The sequence below is a fragment of the Ovis canadensis genome, chromosome 3 (genome assembly GCF_042477335.2).
Source record: "Ovis canadensis isolate MfBH-ARS-UI-01 breed Bighorn chromosome 3, ARS-UI_OviCan_v2, whole genome shotgun sequence".
Lineage (NCBI taxonomy): Eukaryota > Metazoa > Chordata > Mammalia > Artiodactyla > Bovidae > Ovis > Ovis canadensis.
Window position 1 is genome coordinate 90,850,995 of NC_091247.1, and position 21,596 is coordinate 90,872,590.

At 38.5% G+C, this 21,596-nt stretch overlaps 1 protein-coding gene across 28 annotated transcripts in view; it reads right to left on the reverse strand.

Moving 5' to 3' along the window:
* The window catches only part of LTBP1 (latent transforming growth factor beta binding protein 1), a 458,228-nt gene that overhangs the window by 105,354 nt on the left and 331,278 nt on the right, over window positions 1-21,596 (reverse strand). For all 28 annotated transcript variants that reach the window (XM_069583578.1, XM_069583577.1, XM_069583571.1 and 25 more), the window contains 3 exons: window positions 10,331-10,453; window positions 4,410-4,532; window positions 418-540 (listed from right to left, as the gene is read on the reverse strand). In XM_069583578.1, coding sequence (XP_069439679.1) covers window positions 418-540; window positions 4,410-4,532; window positions 10,331-10,453 — 369 coding nt within the window. The remainder of the gene's footprint in view (window positions 1-417; window positions 541-4,409; window positions 4,533-10,330; window positions 10,454-21,596) is intronic.

Consider the following 21,596-nt stretch of genomic DNA (forward strand, 5'->3'; position numbering starts at 1 on the left):
ATATGAAAAGCTCGAAATTAAAGTCTGACTTTTAAAATTTTACAGTTATCTGGAAAATTAACTCGTCTTAGCTTACTTGGACCGTTGGGACCATTGGTCCTGCACCCCAGGGATGCTATACAGAATGAGATACTCAGGATAAACTATCCGTAGCTGAGAAAAGTTACACTGCTTCTTTATGCACTTAGCTGGCATAACTTTTCTAAAAAACTGCTCCGAGCAGGGCAAAGAAAACTTGGATCCTCACATTTCTTTGCACTATTTGTGTGACCTTGGGGAAAATATCTCGCAGGGATCAAAAGTCCTCAACCCTGACGTCAAAAGTATGGGGTTGAGGACAGAAGCCAGGATGATGTTCAGATTTCCCTGATCCTGATTCTGGCATTTTATGATTCTGTAACCAAGAGTAACTCTCACCTTCACAGTGGTCTCCAAGGGCGGATGCTCTGTAACCGTGGTCACAAACACAGAGGAAGGAGCCTTCCGTGTTCCTGCACTGCCCGTTACTGCAGAGATGATGGTGCTGGCATTCATCAATATCTGTGAGCAAGAGAGTAAAAGGAAACTTAAAAGTGGTGCTTTAAAAGGGAGGTTTTTAAAAAATATTTATTTGCCTGTATCAGATGGGATCTTCGTTGCCGCATGCAGGCTTCTCTCTAGCTATGGTGTACAGGTCCAGCTGCCCTGCAGCATGTGGGATCTCAGTTCCCCAACCAGGGATCAAACCTACATTCCCTGTATTAGAAGGCAGATTCCTAACCATTGGACCACATGGAAATCCCTAAAAGTGAGTTTTTAATCATTCATGTAAAGATCTGTAAACCATCTGATTTCTAATTAATTTAGAATTTTTATCATGTGACTCAGACTGAGCTCTAGTAGAAAGGTCACTCATTAATATTTCAGTAGGGAAAACCCGATGAGAAATGAGCTAAGAACCTGTACACATGTATCCACTGGGCACTGATGAGGGGCAAATACTTGGCTGTAATCTGGGAATCACAATAAAGCTTCTTAGAATTCCTTCTATAGATTCAAGTATAGATTCAACTCTGAGTTTAAAAGCACTATGGCCTATGATAGCCTAAAGCAGGGATCAGTAAGCTATAGCCTACCACTGCCTATTACTGTTAATAAAGTTTTATTGGAAAATAGCACCACACAATGGTCCTTCCCTGCTCTCAGCCTATCTGATACCTGCGTTTCCTATGAATCTTTCTTCCTCGATGCTCACATCTTCTGCTAGACATTATTTGTTCTGTAACCACACCCTGAGCTCAGACTCACACACATGGCTGCATCATATCCACATACAAAAGGCAAAGAAATGTATTCCATATATTTCATCACTTACTTTGACCATTAGATTTTAAGTTTCTTGAGGCAGAGCCCATGCCTACCACACTCTTTACTGCTCTTCAGATGACCTAATATTTTACCAATCAGCAGGCACTTAATTCATGTAGGTTGCTGATAAACTTTGTCAATTATAGTTACATATATGGGCCTACATCTGGCAATGTGATTCTTTATTTATTTTTAATTGAAGAATAATTGCTTTACAATATTGCATTGGTTTCTGCCATACATCAACATGAGTCAGTCATGGTATACATATGCCCCTCCATCTTGAACACCCCTCCCACCTCTTCCCACCCCTCTAGGTTGTTACAGAGCCCCAGTTTGAGTCCCCCGAGTCATACAGCAAATTCCCATTGGCTATCTATTTTACATATGGTAATGTATGTTTCCATGCTACTCTCTCCATTCATCCCACTCTCTCCTTCCCGCCATCCTCCCATGTCCATAAGTCTGTGCTCTATGTCTGCACCTCCACTGCTGCCCTGCAAAAGGTTCATCAGTACCATCTTTCTAAATTTCATATATGCGTTAATATACGATATTTGTTTTTCTCTTTATGACTTACTTCACTCTGCATAATAGAGTCTAGGTTTATCCACCTCATTAGAACTGACTAAAATGTGTTCCTTTTATAGCTAAGTAATATTCCATTGTATATATGTACCACAGTTTCTTTTTTTTTTAAGATTTTAAATTTTAAATTTTACTTTATTTTACTTTACAATATTGTATTGGTTTTGCCATACATTGACATGAATCCACCACGAGTGTACATGCGTTCCCAAACATGAACCCCCCTCCCACCTCCCTCCCCATAACATCTCTCTGGGTCATCACCGTGCACCAGCCCCAAGCATCCTGTATCCTGCATCGGACATAGACTAGAGATTCGTTTCTGACATGATAGTATACATGTTCCGATGCCATTCTCCCAAATCATCCCACCCTCTCCCTCTCCCTCAGAGTCCAAAAGTCTGCTCTACACATCTGTGTCTTTTTTGCTGTCTTGCATACAGGGTCATCATTGCCATCTTTCTAAATTCCATATATATGTGTTAGTATACTGTATTGGTGTTTTTCTTTCTGGCTTACTTCACTCTGTATAATCGGCTCCAGTTTCATCCATCTCATTAGAACTGATTCAAATGTATTCTTTTTAATGGCTGAGTAATACTCCATTGTGTATATGTACCACAGCTTTCTTATCCATTCATCTGCTGATGGACATCTAGGTTGTTTCCAGGTCCTGGCTATTATAAACAGTGCTGCAATGAACATTGGGGTACATGTGTCTCTTTCAATTCTGGTTTCCTCAGTGTGTATGCCCAGCAGTGGGATTGCTGGGTCATAAGGCAGTTCTATTTGCAATTTTTTAAGGAATCTCCACACTGTTCTCCATAGTGGCTGTACTAGTTTGCATTCCCACCAACAGTGTAGGAGGGTTCCCTTTTCTCCACACCCTCTCCAGCATTTATTGCTTGCAGACTTTTGGATCCCAGACATTCTGACTGGTGTGAAGTGGGTACCACAGTTTCTTTATCCATTCACCTGTCAATGGATATCTAGGTTGCTTCCATGTCCTAGCTATTGTAAATAGTGCTGCAATGAACAGTGGAGTACATGTTTTTTGTTTTCTTTCAAATTTTGGTGTGACCCTATTGCTAACCTGGTGAGTGATTCTCCCATGTCTGATTTATCTCTTGGAGTGACATCACAGCCTCTTCAAAAGAAAGGCCTGTGAGCACAATAGCCTTATTATATTATGTATGGGCCTCTACTCTTAGCACACATTCATCTGTACAGTTCAGTATTCATAAAATAAAGAACTTTGAGAGGGACTAGAATTAAGACCAAATCACCTAATTAATCTGTGTACATGAGTGTGCTTGTACGCGTCTGATCAGTCTTCACCGTTAGGTTAGGTACTGTAATGACTTTCTATATTCTAGAAAGGGATAATAGAAGAAGGTTATGATACTATTGGTAGATCCCTTTATAGTATCATTATACCTTGTCTCTTTTATAATCCACCTCAAGAAACCTTTCTACTCATTAAATATCTAAGTTTACATACAGACACAGATAGAAATTGTTTCCTTATAATAAAACAACTGATTATGTACAGTGTGTATTCTGTTCTTAAATGACATTTCTTTTCAAGAATTCTGGATATCTGTGCTTGTCACAGGCAATACCATGGCATCTTTAAACTCAGGAAACATATCCTCTTACTGAGAAATAAAGTACAGTTAACCCTTGAATAATACAGATACTGACCACCACACAGTCAAATGTCCACATTTAACCTGACGGCTTGTCTTCTGTATCCACATTTCTATATCTGAGGATTCAACCAATCGCAGATGGTGTAATACTCTAAGTATTTACCAAAAAGCCTGCATATAAATGGACTCATGAAGTTCAAACATGTGTTGTTGAAGGGTCAACTTGTAATTCTGTATGAAGTTCAATGAAACAAACTAACTTTTTAAAGTCTAAGGTCAACCCCAACAAGGTCCAGAATCCTCACTGTCACCTGTAGGAACAGAGCACATTGCACAGACTTTATCCCTGAGTACAAGGCAGATACTATTTCAGTCTGCCTAAAGTCTTTAGTGATTTTTTTTTTAAGAAGGATTTTAAAAGCTCAATGCACACAAAGACTAAATCATTAATATTCCACAACGTAATACCAGGCAGACATAATTCCCTTAAGTAAATGTTAATCCTATTGTGTGAAACTTTCATGTAATTTAAATAGAATTGATTTTCTGCAAATAAGGAATTACACAGGGAGCAACCATTTTTCTTTTCAATAGTAATGCCAGCCACTGATCACTAATACCATATTTTGCAAATTCAGCCTTTTAAAATCCTGTTTCACTGATTTTCCTGACTTAAGTATGAGTCCCTTGCTTTCTGGCACAAACATTCATCTGGGTAGTTTCTCAGGAACACATTCACACACCTGCTTTACTGAGTGCACATTTTTTTAAGGCAGGTGCCTTAAACTGAAATCACAGGAGTTCATGTTGCCACACACCTACCTTCACATTGGTCTTTTGCTGCTGATAGCTGGTAGCCTTGCCCACAGGTACACCTGAAGGAGCCGTCGGTGTTTTTGCACTGCCCATTCATGCACATAGTCCCTTGCTGACATTCATCAATATCTGTAAACACAGTGACAATTGCTTTACATTAAGTCTTACATCTAGACACCCATTAGCTCAAGTTTGAGATCCTAATCCAAGCTGCTGCCCTCTAAGCCTTCCATTTCCAGGGTGGACTTTTATGGCATGACCCAAAACCACAGAAAATTTTCAATAAACATTAAAAAAAAAAGTTCTGCCTCCTATAATGCATTCTGGGGTTATTACTGCAAAAATAATAGTACTTCTGCTATGTGAGGTACTATATATTTTAATTTGAATCAGCCCACCGACATTCTTCATATCAACTTCAGTGTGCTGGGCTGTAGAAAGCAAATAATTACAAATAGATGATAAATTTATGATGAAATAAAAGTGTGTTCAATACAACATCAAGCTCTTTGCCATGTCTCTCTCTCTCACTCTGGATATAACACAAATATAATATGAAATATTTTACAGTTGATAAAGAAAGAATCTCAAGCACAAAATCATGACTATGAAGCAGCTTGCTGACCTATGAAATTTTAAGAAAGAAGGCAGAATTAAAGCTCTCCCAAGAACTTTAGAAATAAAACCAGAATGGAGGCAGTTGTGGAGGGAAATAGACACTTCTACTATATTAGAAGTTGGAAAAGTGTAAGATCAAACAGTTGTGTTAAAGGACACTGAGCTCATTTTCAAAGTAACAAGGAAAGCCAAGAGAAATGATCCTGTTCTGATGACAGATGTTGGAAAGTCAAAGAGAAAGTGATGAGTGAGGAGTTTTCAAAATACCTTGCATAAACAAAAAGCTATTGACTGAGAAAAAACGTAATTCTTTGTAAGTGTTCTAATCATGGAAATGAATTTACATAAATGAAGAAAAGACTGGGCTCATCAGTAACTTGAACACTTGAGGCTGAAGCAGCACTTATTTCCTAAATGTTTTTGTTTGGACATGAGGTTGATCCGATTTAACCAGGTAACTCTCTCTTGTCTTCTCTATGCAGATAAAGCCTCAGAATGTCCTGCTGAGTAGTTACTCAGTTTGTGAGAGTTTATGATGATTAAAATGTGGTAGTATTGAACTTCACCACCTGCACTACAGGTTTGTTGTGAGAATTACTGGAGAGAACGGATGAAAACACACCAGCCCTATACTCAGAGTGGGAGAAAGAAGTCCTAGTCTAAAAAGAGCACTGTTTTAAGGAAACCAGGTCCCAAAGATTAATGTCTGACTATTGCTTCCTTCTGAAAATATCCTATTATTTAACAAAATGCATCTACAAGTTTTTGCCAGGAGAACTCAACCAACTGCACAGTCATTTCCCTTAAATATCACTGACAATTATCTGCTTCCTAAGCAAAGTTGCATTTAACCACCAGTGAGGCATTATTAAGCTTTTGAATTTTACCCTGATACAAGCAAGGTAAGTCAGGTTATCCCACATAACCTGAAAAAGCTCACATTGACTATTAATGTATTCAGAGTTCAGGAATTTGTTTCTGATTTCATTTCTTCTAGCAATTAGTTTACTAGAAACTTCTGTGTCACTTCTTGTGCAATCAATGCCTTCTTTTGTATATAATTCCTAGCTGTCAACCATTGACTACCAACAGAAAAATTAAGTAAGAATTTTGTCTTGCGAATGATTCAACACCTTTCCAAAACTCTCAGTCTACTAGCTTTTCCAGTGGTCGTCAGCAAAGAGGAGCCCACATCATATTTTCTTTCAGCACATTTTATAAAATACTTGAGACATCAGTTCAAGAATTTAAGACCAACAAAAGCTCATGTAGCTGGTTGGATCTCATGTAATGTCTGACAACATTTTTAGTGCTTTGGCCTCTTTCTGATTTTCTCAAAAAGGATGACAAACTAAGCATTCCCATGTGAAGATGTCTGCCGCAAGAACATACCCTCCATTCCAAGAACTGTCAGGATACACCAGACATCCTACATAAGTTACTCATTTATGTTGGGAAGACTGTCAGAAGTAATTCATTATAAGTAATGATAACACATTTGGAATAACTCCAGGCAACTCTGTTATCTTGAATAAGGTGATCTCTGGGTCTTTAAAAGGACCAAGGGGAACAAAGGCAGCATAATTCTATGCATTTAAGAAACAAACAAAAAAAGCACCTTTTTCTTTATTGATTGAGATATAAAATTTCTATACAAAAGACCACTTTCCAAAAAAATAGGCATGTGGGACAAATGTCTTCTCTCTCTTGTGCCAAGGGATGAATAGAGAATATTATATTTCATAAAAGGTATTTTTTCTTTGAAGAACTTTTTGCACATATTACTATGATAAATCCTGATAGGAGTTAAAATAGAGGCTATCTCTAGTTATTTATACATTTAGGACATATACCAGTAAAGTGCACAAAGAGATGCAGAGATACAAAAAGATTCAAACAAGTAATGGATTAATACTGGCTTGGCTAAAAAGTTTGTTCAGATTTTTCTGTAACATCTCCGGAAAATCCAAATGAATACGTCGGCCAATCCAATACATTAGATAATGTACTAATATTTACAACCTGAAAAGAGTTAGGGAGGTGAAGACACTGATAATAGTTAGGACTATCAACAGAGTGAAACTGGCATTTCCTGCAGTGCTGGAAAACAGATTTATGTTCTGAGTAGAATCTGGCATCTGTACGTTGATGTCGTTTAGGAAAGATTAGAAAATAAAGAGAAAGGATGTCATACAATGTATTATTGTGAAAAGGAAGGACTTTGGGGAGTAAGAAACACAGCTAGTGAATATGCAGGTTTCTCAAGCAGGTGATAGGGATCTTGCCTGATCTTATCCCAGGTTGTAATGGAAAGACACCAGGCAAATGAGAGTAGAGGGCACGCTTAAGTGGCAAGTGGAGAAAACAGTTCTTTCCCACCTCCAAGCTTTGATATGTGCTGCTTCCTCTGCCTACTAAGGTTCTCCCCTCTGCATTCAATATTTTAAAACCAAGTTCAAATAGCAACACCTCTGCCAAGCCTTCTCAGAAGCATGCAAGTAGAATTAGTCACACAGTTCCTGGCTGCAACAGAACTTTGCACATGCCTATTATTTGGTGAATAACAACATCCGCCACAGAATGTCCTGCTCTGCCTCTGCTTTCCCTCATCCTCCATGTATTATCTCCATATTTCTCCAATATCTTGTCATCCTATTATCTCATACAATCTTCACATCAACCCTCCTAGGTGCCATTACTGCTACCTTCCTGCAAATGAGCAAGTAAGGCTTGGTGAAATGAGATTACTTATCCATGCTCACACAGCTCCAGACTATCCAAACTAGAATATGATATACTGCCTTTAAAAACATCCAAAAACTAAACTCCAAACTTATTTGGATTTCACCAGTTTTTCCATTCAGGTCCTCTTTCTATTGCAGGATCCTATCCTGGGGACCACATCATATTCAGGTGTCTCATCTCCCAGTCCTTCTTTGTTTTAACAATCTTAATTGCCTTGAGGATATGGGCCAGAAATCCATAGTACGTCCCCAATTTGGACTTGCCTCATGTGTTTCTCATGATTAAGACTGCATTAAGAGTTTTTTGGAAGAACAGCAAGAAGGTAAACTGTCCTGGTCCTCACATAATGTCAGGAATACATGACATCACTGATGACTTAACTTTCATCACTTAGTACTTTATGAACTCTAATTAGCTGTTGCAGCTATGCATCTCTTTCCATGAATAATACATCTTTTGAGAGATTACAGTCTCTTGGTAACATATGCAGTGCCTGGAAGGCACTGGTTCCTTGATACACTTGACAGAAAGGATGACTAGAAGCAGCAGCCCAGCATGGTATCCCAGAGACTGGAAAATACAAGTTTTCCTAGGGGGTGATATCAATTGACGGTGTGAATTCTGGAGTGGTAGGGTGACAAATTAGAGAGGAGCAGGCTCATTCGGTATGGCAATGCCAGGAGGAAGAAGGTGGTCATGAGTTATTCATTCAACATGTATTAACTCTGCATTTTCCCTCTACAGCATCTAATTCCTGAATTTTAGAGATGGCATGATTTTGGGAAACCTGAGATTGTTTTCCCAAGGTTGTACAGTGGATCACTGGGAGAGCCAGGATTTAGGTCAGTAGCGAGTAAAAAGATGGGTGCGCTGGGCAGGATAATCATGGGTCAAAATAAGCACAGAATACTCTTCAGGCAGTTGTGACATCAATTTGGATGGGCCATGGGTCAGAGAATGCAAATTGAAGAAAGTAGTGGTAACAAACGTGGAATATGAAGTGGGCACAGATTAGAAGCATTTCTATGAGTAAGATGAAAAGGAACAGGTAGATCACAAAGAGAAAGTAACATGACAGGATATGGTAATAAACCAGATACTGTTAATCAAATAAAGATTAATAATGGCGAATACTGGCTTCTAACACTGAGACCTTTAGTCACCATTAGCCCTGTATATGAGGAAGTTTTTCTTCCATCAAACACCCAGAGTACCTTTCAAGGGATTCTCAAGTTTAACTCTTTTTGAGGAGATGCTTGGCTTAAGTAGTCAGAAGGCAAGCTGTGGATGTGGGAAAGGACCAGGAGAAAAAGGAGCTGTGCTTGCTGTCTATGCTCTCCTGGGAGTGGCTAGTACTCTGCTGTCTGAAAGGAACAAGGCACCAAAAATTCAAATGTCTATGAACTCCCTACTGCCAGTGGAAGATGCTTCAGTTCTTACAGGTCTATAGTAGGCTATCTGTTTACTGCTTCCCTACCACAGTGATAAATTAATTACCACCCTAGACCCTTCACTTTCATTGAGACAGCAAAGAAAAGAAAAAGGTTTACTTATTTTCTCTTCCTTCCTTTGAAAGAGCATCCTTTTAAGTATAAAAGTGATGGAAGACAGCAGAAAGCAAACAAATTAACCACAGAGAAGATGAAAACTTCTTTAAAATTACTTTAAAAATTAGAGAAACCATGGGCAAATTACACTATTATTCTAGAGGAAAGTGTATATGTTAAATACACACACACACATATATCTTATATATAAAATGTTCATTTACACTGACTTAAAAATTTGACTAATGATAAAACATATTAACAAATATACAAAAGAGGAAATACAAATGCTTAACAAACACATGATTAAGTATGTAATAGTAAGTGTTCACACATTTTAAAGTTAGAAAGTAGTGTTCTATTGAAATAGTTAAACACAGAGCACTTTGCCCACCTTTACAAAATCTGAAGAACAATGAAAATGCAAAAACAGCAATATACTGGAATATTACACTGCTTTTAAAACTAATGTCTGAAATGAGTTATTAATGAAAGATGCTCATGATATACTATTACATAACAAAAAGCAAGACTGAAAACTGGACACAGTACGTAATCTTAATGACACAAAACACCCTTGAGATATGAATATCCACAAATGAGGCTGAGAGATTATCTGTTTTACCTTTCTGCATTTGCTACATTTTCTATAGCAAATGCATTTTTAATAGCAATGTTATTGAAATAAAAAATAATATATCACATAGTTTATCTATTTAAAGTGTACAATAGTTTTCAGTATATTCACAGAGTTGTAGAACTGTTTTTACAACTAGAAAAAACTAAATAGATCTGTGGCTTATAGATGTTCTCAAAAAATTCACTGTTTTTCTCTATGTAAATAAATAGGAATTTAACCACCATGCGGATTCACTTTCAGAGGCCAACCAACATGTGCTCTAGGAAGCTCAGTTAAATAAATGACAAGTAGTATGGTTTCCTTTCTTAAGGCTAGTTACGCTAACATGTTTTTAAGTGTAGTTCAAATAAAACGAGAAATCTGATCACAGTATTTACCTTTACAGTGCTTGTGGTCTGGAGCTGGGCTGTAGCCCTTATGGCATGAACACATGTAGGATCCTTCAAGGTTGGAGCAAGTACCATTTGTGCAGATCTTTGGTTCCAGGCATTCATCCACATCTTAAAGAATGTGGCATAATGGAAAAGAGGGGGAGAAAAAAGAAATAAAACATGAATAAATTTGAATGTGGTTAGAAATGGAAACAGTGGGTCTTCAAAAGAGGGGCAGATTCTTTAAGATAAGCTTTCAAATAACTCCAAAGCTCTTTATGAGGAAAAGAAGCTCTGGTATGAGGTGCAAATATAATGGTTTTGTGGCTTTATTTACTTTCTGCAAAATAACTCTAAAAAGGAACCAAACATGCTCTATGAATAAATTCAGTGGAGGACTTATTGTGGAAGAGAGGGAGGAAGAGAGGATAGCTGTAGAGCAGCATCCCCTACAACATAAAATATTCCAAAGAATCACAGATGTGTGGAGGTCTAGTTAGGGAACTGATGAATTTCAGTAGAATGTGAGGCATCACTGAAGCAAGATACATGACTTATGACTCTGGGAAACTGTGGGAAAATCTGTAACATGTTAACAAAAAATCTTTCAAAAATTCTAAGATGGCATTGAATCTGATTTAAAAAAAAAAATCTAGGGGACAAACAAAATAAGACTACTGGGTAGCCTGAAGGTGGAGTACAGGCAGAAGAGGCAGATAAAACAATAGTAGCTGATGTTTATCAAGCACTGACTGTCTAAAGTCAGTGCAGGCTTTACATATATTCTCTCACTTAATGCTAACAAAATCCACATGGGCTAACCATTCACAGAGGAACGACCTGAGATTTAGAGAAGTTCAAAGCTTGTCCAAGGTCACATAGTTAGAGATTGATGGCTCAGATTTGCACCCAGTCAGCCTAACCCCAAAGACCATCTTTTAAACCTGACTATAAGGTTCTGGCATAGTCAAAGTTAAATCTAGAGATGGAACCAGTGGAAGAGAGAAAGTATGACTTTGTTTTTATTATTCGCTAACACAGCATTATATCAATAATCATTATCTAATCATTTACTGATCTCATTCAACAAACATTCGTTAAGCTCCTAACTAGAATACTGTTAATTCAAGAGGAAAAATCTGAGTTCTATGCCCCATCTGAATGCCCCAGGGTAAGTCCACTGTATATTGCAGTAAAAAGGCATATAATGAGCATAAATAACCACAAATTTAAAGAAAAATTTTAACTACAGAAAGTACCCAAAATACACAAAGCATCAAAATTTATGCTTAACTTTACAGTGGCCTGGAGAAAGGAATGGCAACTCACTCCAGTATTCTCGCCCAGAGAATTCCATCAATAGAAGAGCCTGGTGAGCTACAATCCATGGGGTCACAGAGAATCAGACACAACTGAGTGACTAACACTTTACAATGGTCTATAACTTAGTTAAGGCAGAAAACAGTAGAGAGGGAAAGGCTCCTGATTATATCCATTTCATTTCACGATGCTCACCACAAAAGCAATAACAGCTTTCCACTTCAGTATTAACAGAGAATCATGAACACATTAACAGAGACTAGTTTTAGGTCAGCAACCATTCATTTGCATTGTAATTCATTAAAACAAAATCTTTCTTATTATGGAATTCAGGAAGAGTATTATCAATAATTATCATTAACTAATGCACAGGGACATCTTATATGTGTGCACCATATGCACACTGAAAACAGCCAAGTAACTGACACTGCCTAGGTATTCTACTGCACTTCCACAAAATCACTAATTAGGGTAAAGTGACCCTAACTCCACGACAAATGGAAATATCACTTTCAAACTGACCAATTATCCATCCTTTCTCTGGCTGTGGGAGTCCACTCTCGTAAACACTGAAAGCAAACTACTTGAAAGAAGAAGCCAAAGATTGGAGCCAAAATAAATAAAGGGACAGAATGAACTTAGATAGTAGGCATGGAAATTCCAACAGCAATGTGAAAATGTCATGTCTAGGTTCTGGCTTGGTTTCAAATATGTTACGTTGAAAACTGTATGAACTGCTCTCTTTAATCATACATGCACCAGAGACTGTAGAATATAAGAGCGAAATTAATTTCTAAGGCCATATTTTCTCTTGAAGCAAATTAACAGGCACTGCAGATTACCATTCATGAGCTACTTGAATAAATTCTATTTTTCCAGGCTACTACCACGATTAACGATGAACCAGAATGCTTTGAAATATCTAGGAGAGCTTGATATGTTTATTTCCTTCTTTACTTACCACAGTCATAACTGCATGGAACCAGAATCCTGTAGATAGAATAGTTTGAATAGTCTGAATTGAATAAGTATATAAGCTCACTGTGGAGAAGGCAATGGCACCCCACTCCAGTACTCTTGCCTGGAAGATCCCATGGACCGAGGACCCTGGTAGGCTGCAGTCCATGGGGTCGCTGAGGGTCGGATACAACCGAGCGACTTCACTTTCACTTTTCACTTCCATGCATTGGAGAAGGAAATGGCAGCCCACTCCAGTGTTCTTGCCTGGAGAATCCCAAGGACGGGGGAGCCTGGTGGGCTGCCGTCTATGGGGTTGCACAGAGTTGGACACGACTGAAGTGACTTAGCATAGCATAGCATAAGCTTACTGGCACTTATGCTCTTAAGGAAACAAATGTTATATAGTAAAATATCATTAAAAATTCTTTGATTTAGAATCAAAAGGCAGATACCTTCAGCTATAAAATAAGTCAGTCATGGGGATGTAATGTTCAGCATGGTGGCCATAGTTAACAACACTGAACTGCACACTTGAAAGCTGCCAAAAGAATACAGTTGGCCCTTGAAGAACATGGGTTTGAATTACATGTGTCCACTTGCACACAGCCTTTTTTTTTTTTTTTTCAGCAGAAAATACTACATTACTACAGAAGTTGGGAGCAACCATGGATGCAAAAGGTGAACTATAAGTTACGTGCAGATTTTCAGCTGCACAGAGGGCTGGTGCCCCTAATGCCCACATTGTTCAAGGGTCAACTGTGGGTCTTAAAAGTCCTCATCACAAAAAAAAAAAAAAAGAAACTATGTATGGTGATGGATATTAACTACACTTATTATGGTGATCACTTTGCAATGTATACAAATATTGACTCATTTTGTACACCTGACATATAACACTTTCTCTCAATTATACCTCAATCTTCAAAAAAGAATATATAGAAGGAAGGTGTCTAAAATGGAGCCTCATTTGGTGGATGCAAAAGAAATGAATAAACTCAGTTTTGTATCTTTAGCCAGACCTCCTAAACTGTTCATCCCCACACTTTGTTGGTTAGTTCACTGGGACATCTCTATTTGTTGTCACTCAGGCACCTCTGAGTCCTCATGGCTGAAACATCTTTCTCTTGCCTTCTCTCTATGCTGTCTCCTGGGTCAATATAGGTTCAGTTCAGTTCAGTCGCTCAGTCATGTCCGACTCTTTGCGACCCCATGAATTGCAGCACGCCAGGCCTCCCTGTCCATCACCAACTCCCGGAGTTCACTCAGATTCACGTCCATCGAGTCAGTGATGCCATCCAGCCATCTCATCCTCTGTCGGCCCCTTCTCCTCCTGCCCCCAATCCCTCCCAGCATCAGAGTCTTTTCCAATGAGTCAACTCTTCCCATGAGGTAGCCAAAGTACTGGAGCTTCAGCTTTGGCATCGTTCCTTCCAAAGAAATCCCAGGGCTGATCTCCTTCAGAATGGACTGGTTGGATCTCCTTGCAGTCCAAGGGACTCTCAAGAGTCTTCTCCAACACCACAGTTCAAAAACATCAATTCTTCAGCGCTCAGCCTTCTTCACAGTCCAACTCTCACATCCATACATGACCACAGGAAAAACCATAGCCTTGACTAGACAGACCTTAGTCGGCAAAGTAATGTCTCTGCTTTTGAATATGCTATCTAGGTTGGTCATAACTTTTCTTCCAAGGAGTAACCATCTTTTAATTTACCCCTATCCATTTAAACACACAAATCAGAAACTTGGGAGTCATCTTTTCTAGATTCCTTCCTCTCTTTCTTTCCCCACATTCAATTTACCACAAAGTCACATAAATTCTACTACCCAAATCTCTCCCAAATACACCCAACTTTACTTCATTTTTTGCCACTCCCATTCTCTCATATGGGTTACTGGCATCATCTTTTATCTCCCTATTTAAAGTCTTGCCCTATCAAAGCCATTATCCAGCCTGCAGCCAGAGCAATCTTTCTAAAACACAAATCTGGCCAATGATGTTGTTCCCCTACTTTAAAAACTTTCAATAGTTTCCAGTGTTCCTCAATTTAGTCAAGGATACAAACTTGTGGGGCTCTGAGTGGTACCAACAGAAGGTCAGGTTCCCATAGTTCCTACCTCTAATCCTTGGGGGAAACAACGCCATGGGAAACAAGGTGGTCATATCCACCCTACAGTCCATCACTGATCATTCACTTCTTACCCCACATCAGAGGAAGATGGTTGTATCTTTGTTTTCTATATTGGAACTCAAAACTCATTCTAGCATTACAGTCATATAGAAGAGTCATATCACCCAACTTCTTACACAAATACATGATGAGTTCAAAAAGGAAACTGTCCATAGAAAACTGGGTTACCAATTCAAAAAACCAAGTTTCCAATGGGACTTGGGGACATAATCTGGCTCTTGCCATTCAATAAATTAATTAAACTTCCCACAGCAAGGAAGTTCCCAGGAGCTATGAATCCACCTCACTAAACTATCATCCACTCTGAATTGATCCTTCTTGTCTACAATACCTTCATATGTCTCTCACAAATGCCTGCTGAAAACTAGATATTCCATGAGTACAGGATTTCCTAATCTCCTTTCCTAATAACCCTATTAGAAGAGGCAGTCAGGACAGTGTGGCATAATTTGCGTCCTTAGTGAACCCTGGCTAATTCTTATGATCATCACATCCTTTAAAAAATGTTTCACTTCATCATTGAAATCCTGCAGTCTACATTTCTTTGTCAAGATCAACATGAAGTTCAATGGTCATTAGTTCCTGAACTCCACCTTCTTTCTTCTTTGGGGGAAATGAGGACATTAATCTCTCTCTAGCTTCCTGGCAACTTTCCATCCTCCACAGTTTCACAAAGATGATTCCCAGCTGGCCGGCAATCCCACCTGCAAATTCTCTCATTGCCTTGAGAGGTAGTTCATCTGGGTCAGGAAGCCTTTTGAAATTTCCCTTTCTAGTATCCTGGGAACATGCCAGTATGCCTGAAGCCCCTCCCTCGTGGGCAGGACCTGTAAGGTGCTGAGAACATCCAGGGGCCATGAGTCAGCCCATGGCCATGCTGCCCCCTTTCACTCCACCTATCAGTTCCTTGAGGTTGGTCAGAACTGGGTCCAGGGCAAGAGTTTACCTGCATTGCTTCATTTACTTTCAATGAGTAAAGGAAAGATTTACTTCAAAGATTGACAAGGTGAACCAGTCATTTTTCTGAGACCATTCAGCCTCATTTAATTCCTTAATGACCAAGAGACTTCCATGAGTGAGCACCATTTGATATGGGATGAAAAGTCTTATTCCATCCCCACAACTATATGAAAATACAGGATTATTCCCAAGGCAAACATTACTTCAATTATCCCTCAACTATTCTTCACACATCATCTTTATACTAAAGATGATGAGAGAACATTTGACAGAAAAGCAAGCATGGTAAAAATGAAAGACAGACTCTGGTTAGGCCAGTACAATCACATCCTCCCCTCACTTGCACTTTAGGTATATAGTAAGTCCTTAGGATCTCACCCTCTGTCAATTCTGACCAAATTTTAAAATGTGCAGTAACAAAGCTGTCAACGAAAATATATCGTCTGTTCCTCAAAGACTCATCACTGCTTTTTTGGAACTGGAAAACAGCCAATGCTGTGTACATGCCAGATGAAGATCCAAAGATCTCAGAAAATCAATCCACTAATCTCAGCAAATCACTGGCTTCCTACCTCAGCTTTACAAAAGATCATTTTGTTTTCCAGAAAAACTCATCTGGACTACCTTGGACAAGTCTGCCATCTCAGACTCTCGAGCCAAAACTACTGCTGCCTGCAAGTGACAATTCCAGTTCACACGGATCTTTCCTATGGACTTTAATTTTCCTTACTATCTTAATCATATTGCATTGTCCTCTGATTTTCTTAGGTGTACATGAGAGGTATATGAGCTACTACATAAAACAAAACAATATTAGCTTTGATGCTAAAAGATGGGGGATCATGTCCTAGCTCTGCCGTTTATTACCTATGATGGGGAACTATCCCATTAACCTAGTTGAGAATCAATTTATGTACCACAGGTAACTGTAAACTATTAACATACACAGTTATTACAATATACATAAATTATAATAACATATACAGAAATTATTACAATAACTAGGATTCCCACACAGGCATATTTCCTGCCTTCAAAAGTAGTTTTGGGGGTTTTCTGTTGAGATATAACTGACATTAAAACAATATGTAAGTTAAGCACCAAAGATATAATGGGAAACATAGGGAAATACAGCCATTATTTCATAAAACCTTTAAATGGAGGATAATCTTTAAAAATACTAAATCATTATGTTGTCATATGAAACTAATATAATACTGTGAATCAACTATGAAGTGAAGTCAGAGTCACTTAGTTGTGTCCAACTCTTTGTGACCCTATGGACTATAGAGTCTGTGGAATTCTCCAGGCCAGAATACTGGAGCGGGTAGCCTTTCCCTTCTCCAGGGGATCTTCCCAACCCAGGGATGGAACCCAGGTCTCCTGCATTGCAGGCAGATTCTTTACCAGCTGAGCCACAAGGGAAGCCATGAATCAACTATATTTCAATAAAAGACAATACTGTGCAACCTTAAGGGATGATTTGACATCCTATCTCAAAATTATTAACATCTACTGAAGTATTACTAACACTTCTATCATGTCACACAGTTATCATTTCTTTCCTGATGAAGACAATTAAGTTCTAGTCTCTTAGCAACTTTGAGATTTCTAATTCAGTACTGTTGATTATAATCACTAAGCTGTGCATTCCATTTCCAGGGCTTACCTACTAGTTGTAAGTCCGTACCCTTTAATAACGTAACTCCTCTACCCTCATGTCCTTATAACCACCATCTTATCTTGCTATGTTTTGCCTCTCTACAACTTCACATCTTCTCTGGCACTGAACAGATCTTGTAGGCAGTGTGTGCTCTGTGGTCAGTCATGTCCCAACTCTTTGTGACCCTATGGACTATAGCCTGCTAGGCTCCTCTATCCATGGGATTTTCCATGCAAGGGGAGTGGGCTGCCATTTCCTTCTCCAGGGGATCTTCCTGACAGGAATCGAACCCACGTCACATGCATTGGCAGGCAGGCTCCTTATCACTGAGCCACTTGGGAAGCCCATATGAAGGTAGGTGCTCTACTCAACTATTTATTGACTGATTAGAAGATTCCTTAAGCACATAATGATTCAGGGATAAGACTAATCCTTGCACATTATCTACAAAAGGTAGACATTGAGCTCAGCTGCCATCTGATATAAGAATAAATGTAGGACTAAAGTCTTCAATTTCATTTAGGTCTATGACTATTCATATATTCCATAAAGGTTAACAGTGACTCCTAAAATCTGAAAAGAAATCCTAGGATGAAAAGAACTCCTAGAACAAGGAGCTCTCCCTATCTATCCTGCAAGTTTTCTATACCTGGTTTTGGTTAAGATTGAGGCTAGCCAGTTGTCAAGTGGTTTGAACGATATGAAGTTCTTCAAATGCTGAAGACCTGCTACATTTACAAAACTCAAATGGGAGTCATAAAGTCATCATCAACTTAATTATGGCCGACAAAGACGGATTACTTTGATTAAAATCTCAGAACTTTGTGTTCCTAGGTCACACATGGTTTGTCACAAGCTCAACTATAAAGCAAGGTAATAAACTCAAAAAAGGCAAGCTGACACATCTACTAGGTGATAGATATTGTATTTTGTGAAGGTGAGCAAAGAAAATGAAGCCAAAGAAAGATGTTAGTACTGCAGAAGTAGAAACATTTGTTAGGAATGATCAATCTCCCTGCAGAGAAATCTTGTGATTCTCAAGAAGTATATTTCAGCAAAACAAAAATGTTCAGAAGTTGAAAGAAAACTAAGATGAATTAAATGTATAAGAGAAAGCTTCTATGACAGAGAGTTAGAAATTTTATGAGATGAGCTTAAAGAAAGCCAAAGAAAAGACAATTATCCACAGAACTCTGACATATAATTTACTTTAACAGATATCAGTTATTATTCCATTCCCTCTCTTTCAGGGCAATGGAAATAAAACAGAGGTAACAGGGTTGGGGAAGAAGAATGATAACATTTCTCGTGTTAGTTGTTCAGTCGTGTCCAGTTTTTTGTGACTCCACCCAGTGTAGCCCGCCAGGCTCCTCTGTCCATAGAATTCTCCAGGTAAGAATACAGGTGGAGTGGAGAGCCATTCCCTTGTCCAGGGGATCTTCCCAACCCAAGGACTGAACCCAGGTCTCCCACATTGCAGGCAGATTCTTTACTATCTGAGGCACCAGGGAAGCCCCATATTATATTTAATTATGATAATAAACCCTATGAAGAAAGTACTTCAATTCCCATTTTACAGATATTAAAACTAAGCTTCAGAAAGGTCATATAGGCCAAATCTGCTCAAATTCAGGGAAACATGATCTATATATCAGAGTTACTGAATATACCTTTAAACAAATGTTAGAGAAATTTCCTTCGGGAGATGGCTCTAGGCAGGTTTGAATCAGGCTAGTTTAACTTTCCTGAGACAGCAAAACATGTAAATTGAGGACTTGACACATTGGCTTCTTTCAAGAAAGAGTCTGATTGAAGGCAGCCAGAGAGAACTGGCCAGAACTCAAGGTGATGAAATAATTCTAAGAGGTGGGGATCGCATGGGCAATAGCTCCGGGCTGAATGTGAGGTCCAATGAACACAGTGCTAAATGATGAAAGTGGCTCTCAAGAGAGCACCAAAATCCACAACTTGAAAGAAGCAGCTTCATTAACAGAGAAGCCAACAAAGGTTGCCAAAAAAGCACTGAGGGACAGATATTTTGAAAGTGCACAATAAACTATTGAGAATGAAGGAACATATGCCCTGAACTAAACATAGCAGGTGTTGCCTGGGGGTTCATGCTGGGAAAAAGGATGACCCCTCAGACAACACTCGCTAACATTTTACCTGTTTCTGCACCAAACTCCTGCTCTAATTCATAAATCAAGGAGCAGCATCAAATAGTAAGATACAGTATACATGGCATGAATACAAAAAGGCCATTAAGTAAGTTCACCATTTAGTTAGCAAAAGCAAAAGAAAGTCTAACTGGCATTAAATCCTCGTAGAATAGAAGGGTCAAAATGGTCATTCTTAATTCTTAATGAAACTGTTTAACAGAAAAAAGAGCCAAATGGACATCAAGATCAATGAGTTTTAAATATATATATATATATATATATATATATATATATATATATATAAGCATAATGCCAAAGAACATATTACTCTGTACAACAATGTCTAGGTTTAATTATAATAACTTAAAAATATGCTGAGAGAGGAGAGTGGTAGAAAAAGAAGGTTACTAAGATCTACACAACAACCCTGCAAGGTAGAGACTGTCATCTCTCCAGATGAAAACTAACAAATGCCCTGTGTAGGACTTTTCTCCAAACAATGAGATTTAGGAATATTTTTTTTGGTCTTTCATGTTCTCATATATTAAAAATTAAGGAAAAAGTCTCACAATGTACTCTAAGGTGTCTGTACTAAAAGGATAGAGGAAGCCTCAAACTAGTCACATTTAACAGTTAGACATAGGAACAGTTGAACAGCAAGGAACACTTGGTAAATCATTTATCATCTGATGCTTTCCCTGACCTCCATTAAAGCGCTAACACTCTCTAATCCCTTAGGCTGCTTTTTTCCTTAATGGGACTCATCACCCCTGACATACCCTATACTCTACTTTTTTCCTTGTGAGCTCTAGAGTCTAAGTGCAATGAAGGGAAGAAATTTATTTTGTCCACTCTCAATCCCCAGGGTCTAAAACAAAATACCTGACTCATAGTAGGAATACAGAATTCAATGATGAAAGTGGCAAATAGAGAAATAAATATAGGTCAGGTTGTGTTATGGATGAGCTCAACTCAAAGACAAACTTAGGTAGGACTACACCCTCTGAAAAGTTTAGAGTACCAGAATTACAAAGATGAGAAATAAAATGAATAAAGGAAAAAAGCCAAAAAGATATGATGGGGTATTCATGAGCATTGTCAAAGCGCTGTGGAAAAATCCAATCCATTCATTGGCTCAATCTGAACAGAAAGGTATTCTGCAATATATGCTTTTCGTCACATTCAACGTTCACGTTTGAAAGCTCAACTGCCATAAAATAATAAGATGGAAAAATCCATTTTGGTGCAATCTGCAAAAGCCCATAGGAGAAATTTACCAAGACTGCAAGTTCAAAATGAGCAATGGATGGCACTGTAATTACGTCACAGACAAGAAGCTTGATCAATAGATGACACAGAACCTAAAACTCTACCCAAAGCAGAAGGAAAAAAAGGACATGACCTATTTGTAATGGGAAATGTGTGACTTTAGTTAGCAATGCAAAACTGCTTGGCCAAGCGGCCAAGTGTGTAACTTGGGGTGAGTAACACGGTGACCTAATAGCTTTTGCTTATGATTCTGCTAATCTGGTTGGCAAAGTGAAATTGCTGTTAAATGAGGTGCTTTGTTTCTGTCACTCAACTGGAGCAGCGTGGTCACGATCAGATTGATTGCACACATCTAGGTGTAAGAACTCATATATTATTATTCCCCAACCTGGATCCATGCATTTACACTGAAGAGCAATCACTTGCCAATTTGGTCAGTCATGTTCCATTAGTAAATTCATGAATCAGGGCTGTGTTTATGCCATGGTTGTGAATTTTAGTTAGTTAAGGTAAAGTTCAGGCTCTACTTTTGGATTATAATATGCATTGGTATGTGAAAATGAGTATAAGAATGGAACCTTGATAGGCAACTGTGAAATTTATGCCAAATGGGAAAAATTAAAACCACATGCACTTTCTGACCAGCATTGATTATATAAACAAAAGCTTATCAAATAGGCAACTAATAAACAACAACAAAAAACAACTTCTTCCCAAAGATCAACACCTCACAACTCTACTGATAGAGA